This window comes from Neomonachus schauinslandi, chromosome 4 (genome assembly GCF_002201575.2).
Source record: "Neomonachus schauinslandi chromosome 4, ASM220157v2, whole genome shotgun sequence".
Lineage (NCBI taxonomy): Eukaryota > Metazoa > Chordata > Mammalia > Carnivora > Phocidae > Neomonachus > Neomonachus schauinslandi.
The window spans coordinates 75,454,749-75,470,840 of NC_058406.1; the positions used below are offsets into that span (position 1 = coordinate 75,454,749).

At 40.3% G+C, this 16,092-nt stretch overlaps 1 protein-coding gene across 1 annotated transcript in view; it reads left to right on the forward strand.

The window, feature by feature from the left end:
• The first annotated feature begins 3,033 nt into the window (after positions 1 to 3,033).
• CDC7 (cell division cycle 7) overlaps positions 3,034 to 16,092 on the forward strand; it is a 33,241-nt gene continuing 20,182 nt past the window's right edge. The window contains exon 1 of the mRNA XM_021690045.2: positions 3,034 to 3,148. Within this exon, the coding sequence (XP_021545720.1) occupies positions 3,034 to 3,148 (115 nt within the window). The remainder of the gene's footprint in view (positions 3,149 to 16,092) is intronic.

Genomic DNA, 16,092 nt, shown 5'->3' on the forward strand with positions numbered 1-16,092 from the left:
TATCTTCCCACCCATACACAAAACATCTGCACCTGAATTCATCTTCTGTTTTTCCCTCCTGTTAAAAGGATGGGAATCTACGTTTTTGTTGGTTTTTTCCCCCCCCATCTAGGTTCTTTTCGAAGGCCCACTTATGTTTTGGATCCTTTCCTTCATTCTCCTCTATAATTCCATTCCTGTAGATATTCCCTTTTTCTCCAACATCAACAATTTCTCTCTGCACTACACCATTTCCACTATTATATAAGCATTTATCTGTCAACACAACAACATTAACAGAAAACTTCCCTTACTCTATTTAACCCACTCTAGCCACCATCCTATTTCTCTGATCTTCAACCCCCCACCTCCACCCCACCAAAAAAACCTCCAAGAAACCAACCAAAGAAACAAAACCTTAAGACTTGTCCACACTTGTTCATCTTTTGTTCTTTAGTACACTTCAGTCTTTCTGCCTCACACCCTGAAACTATTCTTGCCAGAGACTCTAATGATTGCTATGTTACCAAATCCATTGGTCATTTCTGTGTACTCACTACATGACTCCTATGCAGCATTTGCTATAGTTGACCACTTCCTTTCAATTGGAAAACTTCCTTCTCTTGACTTCTATGACATCAACTTTTCACCTCACAGGTCATTCCTTCTCAGTCTCTTGTTAGCTCTTCTTCCTCTGCCCAACTTTGAAATGTTGGAGGTTCTCATAGCTCAGTTCTCTGTCTGTAGTCTGCCTAGGTAATCCCAAGGTTTTAGGTTTCATGTATAAACTCATAACTGCCAATTTTATGTCTCCAGCCTAGACTCAGACCAATATATCCATCTGTTTACTTGACGTTATCATTTGGATATCTAACAGGCCTCTCAGACTTGATTATCGTCAATACCCACCAACCAGAGACCACTGGGAATAAAACTGTAGTTGAACAAGCTGGGTTTATTGTTTTAGTAGGTGAGAATACACAGTGTGGAGAACCTTAGGCATCTTAGTAAGAGGGTGTTAGAAATTTGGACTTGTTAGGTGATTTACGGGAGGGTTCAAGGAAGAGGGACTTTGCTCTGGGTTGGAAACTGTAGGAGGCAGGAGTAATTTTATAATTGGAAATTTTAATAAGTATTATCTAGAAGGACTGAGTATTATCTACTGGGCTGAGGCTAAAACTGTAATCGGTAAAGCAGCAGCAGTCACTCATATTAGCCAGGATAGGAAAATGTTTGCTCATTTTCATGGCTCAGACAATGTTTCCGTTTTGCCTATGGTCAGATAGGGTTACAGGTATAATTACAAAAATAACTTTTATTTTTGTCTTGATTTACCATGGTCATAGAGTGGCTTTGTCAGATGTTGATTTCTGTGAATTTACACCCCCTCTTACCACCTCCCCCAACATACCAAGTTCATTCCTACCCCTGCACTTGCTCTATCCTTTGCCTGGTAGTCTCTCCCTATTGGCTCCCATCACGGTGCTTCTTTTCTAGTCATTTACACATCCTTCCACTTTTTCCTTCAAAGAACTAATCAATATCTGGAAGAAATTTGTTCGTTTGTTCGTTTCTTTATTGTTGTCTCCTTACTGGAATTTTGCTTCATACAGGGTTGATGTTTTTCTGCAGTGTTCACGGGTGTAACCCCAGCCTCCAGAAACCTGCCTTACAGCCATGGGCTCAGTAGGAATGAATGAATGTTTGAATGTCGCTGGGCTCATTTCTGCAATAAACAACCGGCAGTTGCATTTTTTGTTTGTTTTAATTTAGTAGGGCACTCAACAAAAAGAAGTGAAAAGCAGGGGGTCAGGAAACTGACCATCTTTTATCCATAGTGTGCCCAGTGTCTTGTGTGGCCACGGTATGTCAGGATGTGCTAGAACTTCTAAAACCTGAGACCTTTCTGTATCTGAATTATCTTTCCTGAAAATAGTGCTGGATCCTTAACCTTACGGTTCACTATTTTTTTTAAGCCAAGAGTTATTCCCGGGCTTTATTTCTGTAACCGCTCTTTTAGCCAACCACCGCCTAGGTGAAGAAACCCAACCCTCTTGCGCAAGCGCCCAGTAGCCGATTCCGCGACTCCGAGGGCTTTACAGTGCGCATGAGCAACCTGAAGCGGCGAGGCGGGAAGTGTTGCGCAGGCGCGTTTGGCAGACTCGCTAGGTGGGGAGCTCTTGGAGGTGGGGAGCTCTTGGAGGCGGCGACCCAGGCGTCTGGGGAGCCACAGAAGTCGTATTCCCTTAAACTGTGAGTTTCCGACGGTTTGTTCCATGGCGCGGGATTTTGAGGGATTAGAAACGAATTCTGGATCGTGACTTCGGTCTTGTCGCAGCGCAGTAACTCCCTCACCCCCTTGGGATCCCGCTGACCCACGGCGGGAAAGTCCTGCGCCTGCGCACTAAGCATCCCTTCGCTCTCGGGTCTGAGGGAGTAAGGTCCTTCCCGGCTGAGCTCGCGGCCTGTGCTCCTAGAAGGATCCCATTCATTCCCTTTTCTCTTTGCCCGGCGCTTGTGGCCTGTATCGGATCAGTTCTCCATCAGCTTGCACGGGGCTTTGGACAAGCCTCCTGGCGCTCTCTTTGAGTAGTCAAACGATTTCCTCCTTCAGTCCTCTCCCTCAGGTCAAACCGCTCTCCCCACAAGGCCTACCGCAACCTGTCCCTGCTCCCCCATTCTCCAGCTGGCTGGTGCCGGGGCGGTCTGCCACCCCGGTTCCCACCAACACCCTTTCCTCTGCCGCCGGCCGCCGAGGAAGCTCCCCTGACTAGGACATTTTCCCCTCGTTCCCCCTGCTTGTGTTTCTGGAAGGTGAAAGTGAAGCAAATGGAATCCTTAGAAATGGCCCACAGGTTTCCCACCTTTGGGGATTTAGACATAGGGTGCACTCTTAAATGTTTGCCCCTTTGGGGAGAGTGGCATTTTTTAGTGCTTGGTTCAGTGAGTGATTTAAACTTCTCATCTTCTCCAGTATTCTAATTTTCACAGCTGCTTTGTTCCCCCTGTGGACATGACCCCTTAGCTGGCATTTTGCATCCCAGTTGTTTTGTGATGGAGGCGTCTTTGGGGATTCAGATGGATGAACCAATGGCTTTTTCTCCCCAGCGTGACCAGATTCAGGTGGATGGCTCCTTAAAAAAACATGAGCAGAATTTTAAACTACCAGGTATGTGTTTAATTCCAAGGATGTGCGGGCAACAATTCTGTGATTTCGATTATTTTTTTTAAAGGGAACTTCCTGAATGGTAAAGTGAGTTGTATGATTATATGGGAGCATTTTACAAATCAGTAAAGCATCCTAGGATCTAGATTTAGGATTGGGTTGCTATCCAGTGGATGGATAGCAATGGATTACAGTCCATCCACGTCATTTTACAGATGAAGTTGCTAAGGTGGTTATCCAAGAACACAGTTTGTTGATACTCAGACTAGAATTTCTTTTCTCCTAGGCCTATGTTCTTATCTCTCCTCACCATATTGCATTAAACTTGGATTTAGAAGTCAACATTGGAGGGATTTTCAGTTAAAGTGTTGAAAAGCAGAATTCACTGACAAAAATAAATGGTTTAGCAATAGTAAAGCACTGTTTCTCCGTGTACCTTATGAAGTGTTGTTTGACCCTAATCCAGACCCTGAAGTGAGAAGGAGGGGGACAAACAGTACTTGATCTTGTACACTAAAATGTGCACCTTCATTCCTGCTCTAGCAGTGCCTGGGACATAATAGACCTTTAATAAATACTTGTTAAATAGGGGAGTCCCAGTTGACCATTTTTCTTTTTCCTAAAAGGTAGCTAAATCTTTTCCATCTTTGTTTTAAGCGTATTTAGTGCTTGTCCAAAAGATATTAATTTGACCTTCTATCCATGATATATACTTATTCACTACAAAATAGACTTTAACAACACCCTAGAAGAATGACATCACTTGCTTTTGCTTTTTGACTGAAACTAAACTCTTTCAAAATGAGTACCCTTTCTGATGTCCCTATTTTTGGTGGTGAAAGCCACTATTATTCCAGTTATCTATGCTTAAAACTTTAAAGATGTCTTCACTTGTGATTTGTATTTGCTCCCCATATTCGGTTACCCAGCTTTATCTTCTTTTTAATATGTATGGCATTGCTTCTTTCCATTCCCACTTCTACCACAGTAACTTGTTCCCTTACACTTTGCTCCTGAATTGCAATGAAGTTTCTTATCTAAACTGCCTGCTTTCACTTCTTTTCCATCCTCCAGTTCATCTGGTACACTGCTACTAGAGTAATCTTAAAATGCCACTTCATCCAGTTTCATGGATGCTGTCCCTCTTCCATTTATCCTGTTCTTCCCAATTCAGCTTTCCCCTATGTCATTGGACACATAATACAATAACAGAGTCATTGTATTATCGTTTTTGTATTTTTTAGCACTCCGTGTAATTTGTCTTTTCAGTTATACTGTAAGCTCCTTGGAGGCAGTATCTCATACAGCTCCTGGTGTATGTTGTACATTAGGCAGAGTATATGAACAGATGAATCTGACTTGGTTCTAGTATTATGTTCAAGTGAAGGCTACTGTTCTAATATTCTTCTGAAAACCTGAGAAATAGAGAGAGATGAATTTTATTCTAAATTTCTAAAGTTTTATGGCTTTTACGTATCAGAACATTGAACCTTATAAGCACTACCTTTTTTTTTTTTTTTTAAAGATTTCATTTATTTATTTATTTGACAGAGAGAGAGACACAGCGAGAGAGGGAACACAAGCAGTGGGAGCGGGAGAGGGAGAAGCAGACTTCCTGCTGAACAGGGAGCCCGATGCGGGGCTTGATCCCAGGACCCTGGGATCATGATCTGAGCCGAAGGCAGACACTTAACCAACTGAGCCACCCAGGTGCCCCAAGCAGTACCTTTGATAATTCATAAAACATGCTGAAATTTTAGTAATACCTTTTTTCTAATGACTCTTAGTAAAAGCTAAGGTTATATCAAAAACAACTTCAGTCAGGAGTAAAGCTGATGAGATCCAGGCCCATAACTGTCTCATGATCTAATATGATTTACTTTCCCTTGATGGAATAACTTTTGAGTGGTGGGAACTTTTTATGTATCTTTGTATTCCCAGAACCTAATAGTGTCTAGCACATAGTAGGTGCTTGAAAATACTTGAATGAATGGTTTATTTTCTTCTAAAGATTTTATTTATTCATCTGAGAGAGAGAGAGCACAAGCAGGGGAGGGACAGAGGGAGAAGCAGACTCCTCGCTGAGCGGGGAGCTGGACTTGGGGCTCCATTCTAGGACCCCAAGATCATGACCTGAGCTGGAGACAGATGCCCAGGTGTCCCTGAGCCACCCACGCACCCCCAGTGAATGGCTTAATGCAAGGATATAAAGTAAAATACTTAGTGTAATGGATGAATAACAGGATCTTTTGTTTGGGGATATTTGTCAGTTTTTTATAGCTTTTTTTTTGATAAAAAAATTATACATGCTTATTGAAGAAAACTTAGAAAGTATATAGAAAGCCAAAATAAGGAAATAGTATCCCACTATACAAATATGGCCACTGTTGACATTTTGTTACAGTCCTTTAGTCTTCCTGTGCATACAGAGGTACATTTAAGAAAAGAATAAATTAGGAATGTAACCAACTTATTTCTAATCTTTATTTTTTTACTTAGCAATATGTAACTTGAGCATTTCTTATGTAATTAAATCTACAGCTTGATTTAAATTGACTGCCTAATGTTTCATTGCATAGTATGCTATAATTTAATTACCTTCTTTATTGAACCTTTAGATTGTTTTCCATTTTTACCTATTAAGAAAAATGCTCCAATGAACAAAGTACTGGGCATAATATTGTATCAAATGTTTATTTTCCTTTGTATTGTTGAACTATACCATAAGGCATGCATTTGGTGTGTTATGTGGATGCTCTTAGTTGATACTACTAAAATAGGTTATATGTGCCATATGATTTGCCTGGGACAGATCCAGTTTATGCCTCTTGTCACACTGTCCTTATTATTAGCACCCCTTTTCACTCTCAAGAGTGCCTCAGTTTGGGTTAAATTACATGATCTTCCTAGTTTAAGAGATGTAAGTCAGGCAGTACATGAAACTCCAGAATAAACATCACATATATTCCTGGAGTGTCAGTTTTACTCCTTGGTAAGTAATTGAAAACATTTCATTTATATGATGAATATTAAATGTTTATTCTGTGCAGTTACTTCTCTAGGTGCTGGGATAAATCAGTGCATAAAATAGACAAAAATCAATGTCCTCATTCTAGGGGAAAGATAGACAATAAAGAAATATTCAAAGGTGGTTAGTACTGTGAAGAAAAAATAGAAGGGAAGTGGAGATAGGAAGCGTTGGTGGAGGAGATTGTGATTTTAATAAGTGTAATTGGTCAGAGAAGACTTCAGTGTGATAACAGTTGAACTAAGACTTGAAGGTGTTAAAGGAGTGAGTTATGTAGAAATCTGGGGGAGCATTCCCTGGCAGAGGAAACAGCAAGGGAGAAGGCCCTGAGATGGGAGGTGCCTAGCACTTAGGAGTAGCAAAGAGGTCCTTGTGAGTGGAAGCTGGAGGGTGATGGGAGTGATGGCAGAGAGGTGTGAAGAGAGGAGGTAGTTCCTCGGCTTTTATACGAAGCGAGTTATGAAACTATTAGTTTGAGCAAAATAGTGACATGGTGACTTAGCTTTCACAGGATCACTCTGGCTATGTTACAAATAGATTATACAGGCCAGCAATGATGAAAACAGTGAGTATAGTGGCTTTATTAAAACCACTTGGATATGTTTGGGAAAAAAAATAATAAAATTACTTACTTGGATATATTATGTAGCAGGAAAAAAAATTTTACTTAAAATTTCAAAACAGAAGCCTAGACCTTTATGTTTAAAATATAGGCACTTAATTTTTTGACTTGTAGACTTTTCACAGTCTTGCCCTAATCCTCAAAGTATATATTCATTCATCTCTGCCTTTAGTAGTAGTTTCCATTGTTTAACATTAACGCTCTCTTCCGCTGTTTACTCTTATCTCCACTTTAGATTGGAGGATTTTGCATTCAGTTTGGTTGTCAGAAAGTTTTGCTGTTGTTTAAAAATGTCAGAGTTGCTGTGTAGTGACAGGAAACTAAGCATATTTTGAGTTTTGTAAAGACAGGTAAGTACATAGCAAGTTAGTAGTGAGTGGTATGGAAGCACATTGAGCTTACACAGTCATTCACATGGTTTGTGCATTACAGTAGTTCCTTATTACATATATTTTTCTCTGGTGATTTCTTATAGTTAACCAGCATCTCTACTACTAACTGCCAGCTCATGCTACTACAGAGGGAAGTTCCAAAATATGGAACTTGTAGACTTGGAAGTAAAGTTCGTCTAACCTGACCCCTTTGATTTGCAGGTTAAGAAACTGGACATTAATGTAGTTTAGTGATAAGAGCTGGATCTAGGCTCTCTTCTATATCAGCACTCCAGTAGTACCTTCTGTGATAATGGAAATGTCTCTGTTGTCACCTGTGGCTAGTGTGACTGAGAAAATTTTTAATTTTTTTAAATTTTAGCTTAAATCTTGAATAGTCGCATGAAACTAGTAGACAGCACAACTCTGTGTCATACTCCTACAGAGCTTTTGGTGTTATGATTTATTTATTTATTAGAGAGAGCATGAGAGGGGGGAAGGGCAGAGGGAGAAGCAGACTCCCCGCCGAGCAAGGAGCCCGATGTGGGACTCGATCCCGGGACTCCAGGATCATGACCTGAGCCGAAGGCAGTCGCTTAACCAACTGAGCCACCCAGGCACCCTGGTGTTATTAATCATATATACACATAAAACAAAAGATGCACACAAACACTTCAATACATTTAGTAATAAAAAGACTACAAACAGGCTTCTTAACATACTCCGTCGTATGGAAGTATCATTGTTAGATACACCATTTTATATACTGCTCAGAAATGCTGCCAGTTATACCATGACACAATGCTTTCTTAGCACCGGAATTTTTTATTTTATACTTTTTGAAAGAGTTCTTTTAGATCTAATTAGATAAATAATTGTATGTCTCTGGTACATAATTAAAAAGGAAAACAAACATTTCACCTCTTTCTCTTCTGAATCAATTTAGGACTTAGACTCACCGACATCCTATTTTCCCCCCTCACAATATTGTTCTCTATACATTAGTGATGCAGAATTTCTTTGAAGTTTATTTATTATTTATTTATTTATTATTATTTTTTTAAAGATTTTATTTATTTGAGACAGAGAGAATGAGAGACAGAGAGCATGAGAGGGAGGAGGGTCAGAGGGACAAGCAGACTCCCTGCCCAGCAGGGAGCCCGATGCGGGACTCGATCCCGGGACCCCAGGATCATGATCTGAGCCGAAGGCAGTCGCTTAACCAACTGAGCCACCCAGGCGCCCCTGAAGTTTATTTTTTTAAAGCCATTGTTAATGGACTCCTAAAAGCCCAATTATGTGGAGTTGTCCTACATTTGATTTCTCCTTCACCACCTTTACCATTTCTCCCTACAACCATCTGCGCTTAAGGGTTAAATGTGAATGCGCCTTTATGATTCCTTGGATTTTCTTTAAGGTACTGATACCTGTTCTGCAAGTTTGTTGATGCTGGCTGACAATAATTGTAGGTTGCATCCCAATTTCAGAGTTTTAAAAATTGTTTTTCAGAATCAAGGTAATATAAAATTGAACATATCATTTTAGTACCTTTCATGGTACCTTTCCTATAACACTGGAATTTGAAGCTGGTTGGAATTGACACTCATTAGAAAAGATTGTAATTGACTGTGGCAACTATCACTGCTAGAAAGCTGGCTTTACCCCCCAGGCCTTGGTTTTGGTTTTTAGAGTGAAGTAGTGTGGTAGCTGATAGTGAGGTAGCTGCTACTGTCTTTGGCTTCACTCTTTTGTAACTTCTAAACTTTTATTTTTTTTTTTCCTCACAGCTATCTCTGAATGCCCCATAATGATAGTAATAATTCATTCATTGAACAAACATGCCAGTCGTTTCTAACTAGGAGCTGAATGTACTATGGTAAATTACATAAATAGGGAAATGTACTGGTGGAGCTTATATTCTAGTGGGAGGAGGCAGACAGCAAACAAACAAAAAAACAGGATGATTTTATAGTGAGTAAGTACTCTAAAGACAATAAGCAGGGTAATGTGAGTAATGAGAGGAATGCTGTTTTAAATAGGGTGTCAGAGAAGACTGAACATTGAGCCAGCCACATGAAATTATATGAGAAAAAGATTTCAAGTAGAGGGAATAATAAAAGCAAAAGTGCTAAAGAAATAATGTTAATAACAATAATTACAACAATAAGAATGATCACTTTTATTTAATATTTACTACATGCCAGGCATTGTTGTTAAAAGTTTCTCTTATGTATATTATTTCATTTAATCCTCACAGTATCTCAGTGGCATGGGTACAGTTATTACCCCTTTTCTGTAGATGGGGAGACTAAGGTTCAAAGTGATAAGCTGTGTGCTCAAGGAAGGTCATACTGCCTGTTAAATATTGGAGCCAGGATTTTAATTTAGGCCTCCCATCTCCAAAACTGGTACGCATAGTTACGGTTATATTCTTGCCTCTTGTATTGAAACCCATAAAGCTTCTCCACTTCACCTATGAAGTAGATGGGAAAGTAATCCTCATATGGATTGATATAGTGGAAAGAATATTGGACTAGATCTTCTTGGCCTGTTACATAGTTCCAGCTCTTTTTTTTTTTTTTATTCATTTGAGAGAATGTGTGTGCACACCCACCCACACACACTAGAGCATGGGGGGAGGTCAGAGGGAGAGGGAGAAGCAGACTTCCCACTGAGCAGGGAGTCCCATGCGGGACTTGATCCCAGGACCCTAGGTTCATGACCTAAGCCAAAGGCAGCCACTTAACCAACTGAGGCACCCCTAGTCTCTGAAAGATCTTAATGTTGTTCTTCCTCTCCCTCAAATTTGTCCTCTTCTTATCATCCTGCTTAAAAATCTCCATGGCTTTCACTTGCATTCTCTGTCTTTCCCTTCTTCAGCCACATTGAATTTCATTACTTCCCTCACCCACCTCTCCCCACAAAATAATCCACGTCTTTTTCCTTTTCCATGTCTTTACATACATAGTTCCTTCTTCCTAAAATGCCTCATCCACTTTTTCTACTTGGTGAGTGCTTCAAAACACAGCTTAACTGTCAACCTGAAGCTTCCTGGTACCTTCAGATGTGTTCATTCCCCTCCGCCTCCTTCTATCTAGTAAAATATGCATTCGTGTATTATTATAATTACTGTCTTGTATTCAGAGTGAGCTTTTAAAATCTGTCTTTTCCACTAGACTGAGCTCCTAGAGAACAGGGGCTGCACCAAATTTGTTAAATTTTTTTTAACTACCCATTGCTAAGCATTTTTAAAAATACAGTGTTTGTTAAATGGACAAATGATTTCACTTCCCTGAGTAGGGTTTCTTATCTGAAAATCAGGATAATACCTGTTCTGCCAATATCTCAGTGCTATTGTGAAGATCTGAAAAGATAATACATTGAAAACGGTTTGAAAATGTCTTTTTTTTTTTTTTTTTAAAGATTTATTTATTTATTTGAGAGAGCGAGAGTACATGAGAGGGGGGAGGGTTAGAGGGAGAAGCAGGCTCCTTGCTGAGCAGGGAGCCCGATGCGGGACTTGATCCAGGGACTCCAGGATCATGACCTGAGCCGAAGGCAGTCGCTTAACCAACTGAGCCACCCAGGCGCCCCTGAAAATGTTTTAAACCATTATATACACTATTCAAATTATTATTATAACTGAAAAAGTAGCTGATGGTTGGCTTAGATACTGTAATAAAATCCAATGACTTTTTGTTATTATGTTAATCACCATACATTACATCATTAGTTGTTTTTTTTTTAAAGATTTTATTTATTTATTTGACAGAGAGATACAGCGATAGAGGGAACACAAGCAAGGGCGAGTGGGAGAGGGAGAAGCAGGCTTCCTGCCGAGCAGGGAGCCCAATGTGAGACTTGATCCCAGGACCCTGGGACCCTGGCCTGAGCCGAAGGCAGACGCCTAACGACTGAGCCACCCAGGCGCCCCACATCATTAGTTTTTGATGTAGTGTTCCATGATTCATTGTTTGCGTATAACACCCAGTGTTCCATTCAATACGTGCCCTCTTTAATACCCGTCACCAGGCTAAACCATCCCCCCACTCCCCTCCCCTCTAGAACCCTCAGTTTGTTTCTCAGAGTCCATAGTCTCTCATGGTTCGTCTCCCCCTCCGATTTCCCGCCCTTCATTTTTCCCTTCCTGCTATGTTCTTTTTTTTTTTTTTTTAACATATAATGTATTATTTGTTTCAGAGGTAGAGGTCTGTGATTCAACAGTCTTACACAATTCATAGTGCTCACCATAGCACATACCCTCCCCAATGTCTTATCACCCAGCCACCCCATCCCTCCCACCCCCCCACCACTCCAGCAACCCTCAGTTTGTTTCCTGAGATTAAGAATTCCTCATATCAGTGAGGTCCTATGATACATGTCTTTCTCCGATTGACTTATTTCGCTCAGCATAATACCCTCCAGTTCCATCCATGTCGTTGCAAATGGCAAGATTTCATTCCTTTTGATGGCTGCATAATATTCCGTTGTATATATATACCAAATCTTCTTTATCCATTCATCTGTCAATGGACATCTTGGCTCTTTCCATAGTTTGGCTATTGTGGACGTTGCTGCTATCAACATTGGGGTGCACGTACCCCTTTGGATCCCTACATTTGTATCTTTGGGGTAAATACCCGGTAGTGCAATTGCTGGATCGTATGGTAGCTCTATTTTCAACTTTTTGAGGAACCTCCATACTATTTCCAGAATGGCTGCACCAGCTTGCATTCCCACCAACAGTGTAGGAGGGTTCCCCTTTCTCCGCATCCTCGCCAACATGTGTCGTTTCCTGACTTGTTAATTTTAGCCATTCTGACTGGTGTGAGGTGGTAGCTCATTGAGGTTTTGATTTGGATTTCCCTGATGCCGAGTGATGTTGAGCACTTTTTCATGTGTCTGTTGGCCATTTGGATGTCTTTTTTTTTTTTTTTTAAGATTTATTCATTTATTTGAGAGCGAGAATGAGAGAGAGTACATGGGAGGGGGGAGGATCAGAGGGAGAAGCAGACTCCCTGCCGAGCAGGGAGCCCAATGCGGGACTCGATCCCAGGACCCTGGGATCATGACCTGAGCCGAAGGCAGTCGCTCAACCAATGAGCCACCCAGGCGCCCTGGATGTCTTCTTTGGAAAAATGTCTGTTCATGTCTTCTGCCCATTTCTTGATTGGATCATTTGTTCTTTGGGTGTTGAGTTTGTAAGTTCTTTATAGATTTTGGATACTAGCCCTTTATCTGATAGGTCATTTACAAATATCTTCTCCCATTCTGTCGGTTGTCTTTTGGTTTTGTTGACTGTTTCTTCTGCTGTGCAAAAGCTTTTTATCTTGATGAAGTCCCAATAGTTCATTTTTGCCCTTGCTTCCCTTGCGTTTGGTGATGTTTCTAGGAAAAAGGTGCTGTGGCTAAGGTCGAAGAGGTTGCTGCCTGTGTTCTCCTCAAGGATTTTGATGGACTCCTGTCTCACATTTAGGTCTTTCAACCATTTTGAGTCTATTTTTGTGTGTGGTGTAAGGAAGTGGTCCAGTTTCATTCTTCTGCATGTGGCTGTCCAATTTTCCCAACACCATTTGTTGAAGAGACTTTTTTCCGTTGGACATTCTTTCCTGCTTTGTCGAAGATTAGTTGACCATAGAGTTGAGGGTCCATTTCTGGGCTCTCTACTCTGTTCCATTGATCTATGTGTCTGTTTTTGTGCCAGAACCATACTGTCTTGATGATGACAGCTTTGTAATAGAGCTTGAAGTCCGGAATTGTGATGCCACCAGCTTTGCTTTTCTTTTTCAACATTCCTCTGGCTTTTCGGGGTCTTTTCTGGTTCCATACAAATTTTAGGATTATTTGTTCCAGCTCTGTGGAAAATGTTGATGGTATTTTGATAGGGATTGCATTGAATGTGTAGATTGCTCTAGGTAGCCATTGACATCTTCACAACATTTGTTCTTCCGATCCATGAGCATGGCACGTTTTTTCCATTTCTTTGTGTCTTCCTCAATTTCTTTCATGAGTATTTTATAGTTTTCTGAGTAAAGATTCTTTGCCTATTTGGTTAGATTTATTCCTAGGTATCTTATGGTTTTGGGTGTAATTATAAATGGGATCGACTCCTTACTTTCTCTTTCTTCTGTCTTGGTGGTGGTGTATAGGAATGCCACTGATTTCTGTGCATTGATTTTATATCCTGCCACTTGACTGAATTCCTGTATGAGTTCTAGCCATTTTGGGGTGGAGTCTTTTGGGTTTTCCACATAAAGTATCATATCATCTGCAAAGAGTGAGAGTTTGACTTCTTCTTTGCCGATTCGGATGCCTTTTATTTCTTTTTGTTGTCTGATTGCTGTGGCTAGGACTTCTAATACTATGTTGAATAGCAGTGGTGATAGTGGACATCCCTGCTGTGTTCCTGACCTTAGGGAAAAGCTCTCAGTTTTTCCCCATTGAGAATGATATTCGCTGTGGGTTTTTCATAGATGGCTTTTATGATATTGAGATATGTACCCTCTATGCCTATACTCTGAAGAGTTTTGATCAAGAGAGGATGCTGTACTTTGTCAAATGCTTTTTTCTGCATCTATTGAGAGGATCATATGGTTCTTGTTCTTTCTTTTATTAATGTATCACATTAATTGATTTGCAGATGTTGAACTAAACTTGCAGCCCAGGCATAAATCCCACTTAGTTGTGATGAATAATCCTTTTAATGTACTATTGGATCCTGTTGGCTAGTATTTTGGTGAGAATTTTTGCATCCATGTTCATCAAGGATATTGGTCTGTAATTCTCCTTTTTGGTCTTTGGTTTGGGGATCAAGGTAATGGTGGCCTCATAAAATGAGTTTGGAAGTTTTCCTTCCATTTCTATTTTTTGGAACAGTTTCAGAAGAATAGGTATTAATTCTTCTTTAAATGTTTGGTAGAATTCCCCTGGGAAGCCATCTGGCCCTGGGCTCTTGTTTGTTGGGAGATTTTTGATTACTGCTTCAATTTCCTTAGTGGTTATAGGTCTGTTCAGGTTTTCTATTTCTTCCTGGTTCAGTTTTGGTAGTTGATACATCTTTAGGAATGCATCCATTTTTTCCAGATTATCTGATTTACTGGCATATAGTTGCTCCTAATATGTTCTTATAATTGTTTGTGTTTATTTGGTGTTGGTTGTGATCTCTCCTCTTTCATTCATGATTTTATTTATTTGGGTCATTTCTCTTTTCTTTTTGATAAGTCTGGCCAGGGGTTTATCAATCTTGTTAATTCTTTCCAAGAACCAGCTCCTAGTTTCGTTGATCTGTTCAACTGTTCTTTTGGTTTCTATTTCATTGATTTCTGCTCTGATCTTTATTATTTCTCTTCTCCTGCTGGCTTTAGGCTTTATCTGCTGTTGTTTCTCCAGCTCCTTTAGGTGTAGGGTTAGGTTGTGTATTTGAGACCTTTCTTGTTTCTTGAGAAAAGCTTGTATTGCTATATACTTTACTCTTAGGACCGCCTTTGCTGCATCCCAAAGATTTTGAACAGTTGTGTTTTCATTTTCATTTGTTTCCATGAATTTTTTTAATTCTTCTTTAATTTCCTGGTTGACCCATTCTTTCTTTAGTAGGATGCTCTTTAGCCTCCATGTATTTGAGTTCTTTCCATCTTTCCTCTTGTGATTGAGTTCTAGTTTCAAAGCATTGTGGCCTGAAAATATGCAGGGAATGATCCCAATCTTTTGGTACCGGTTGAGACCTGATTTGTGACCTAGGATGTGATCTATTCTGGAGAATGTTCCATGGGCACTAGAGAAGAATGTGTATTCTGTTGCTTTGGGATGGAATGTTCTGAATATATCTGTGAGGTCCATTTGGTCCAGTGTGTCATTTAAAGTCTTTATTTCCTTGTTGATCTTTTGCTTAGATGATCTGTCCATTTCAGTAAGGGGGTGTTAAAGTCCCCCCCTATTATTGTATTGTTGTCAATGTGTTTCTTTGCTTTTGTTATTAATTGGCGTATATAATTGGCTGCTCCCATGTTAGGGCATAGATATTTACAATTGTTAGATCTTGTTGGGTAGACCCTTTAAGTATGATATAGTGTCCTTCCTCATCTCTTATTATAGTCTTTGGTTTAAAATCTAATTTGTCTGATATAAGGATTACCACCCCAGCTTTCTTTTGGTGTCCCATCACCATGGTAAATGGTTTTCCACCCCCTCACTCTCAATCTGGGGGTGTCTGTGGGTCTAAAATGAGACTCTTGCAGACAGCATATCAATGGGTCTTGTTTTTTTATCCATTCTGATAGCCTGTGTCTTTTGATTGGGGCATTTAGCCCATTTACATTCAGGGTTTACTATTGAAAGATATGAATTTAGTGCCATTGTATTGCCTGTAAGGTGACTGTTACTGTATATTGTCTGTGTTCCTTTCTAGTGTATGTTACTTTTAGGCTCTCTCTGCTTAGAGGACCCCTTTCAATATTTCTTGTAGGGCTGGTTTCGTGTTTCCAAATTCCTTTTGTTTTCGTTTGTCCTGGAAGCTTTTTATCTCTCCTTCTATTTTCTTTCTTTTTTTTTTTAAGATTTTATTTATTTATTTTACAGAGAGCGAGACAGTGAGAGAGGGAACACAGCAGGGGGAGTGGGAGAGGGAGAAGCAGGCTTCCCGCTGAGCTGGGAGCCCAATGCGGGGCTCGATCCCAGGACCCTGGGATCATGACCCGAGCCAAAGGCAGATGCTTAACAACTGAGCCACCCAGGTGCCCCTCTCCTTCTATTTTCAATGAAGGCCTAGCTGGATATAGTATTCTTGGCTGCATATTTTTCTCATTTAGTGCTCTGAATATATCATGCCAGTCCTTTCTGGCCTGCCAGGTCTCTGTGGATAGGTCTGTTGCCAATCTAACGTTTCTACCATTGTAGGTTACAGATCTCTTCTCCTGAGGTGCTTTCAGGA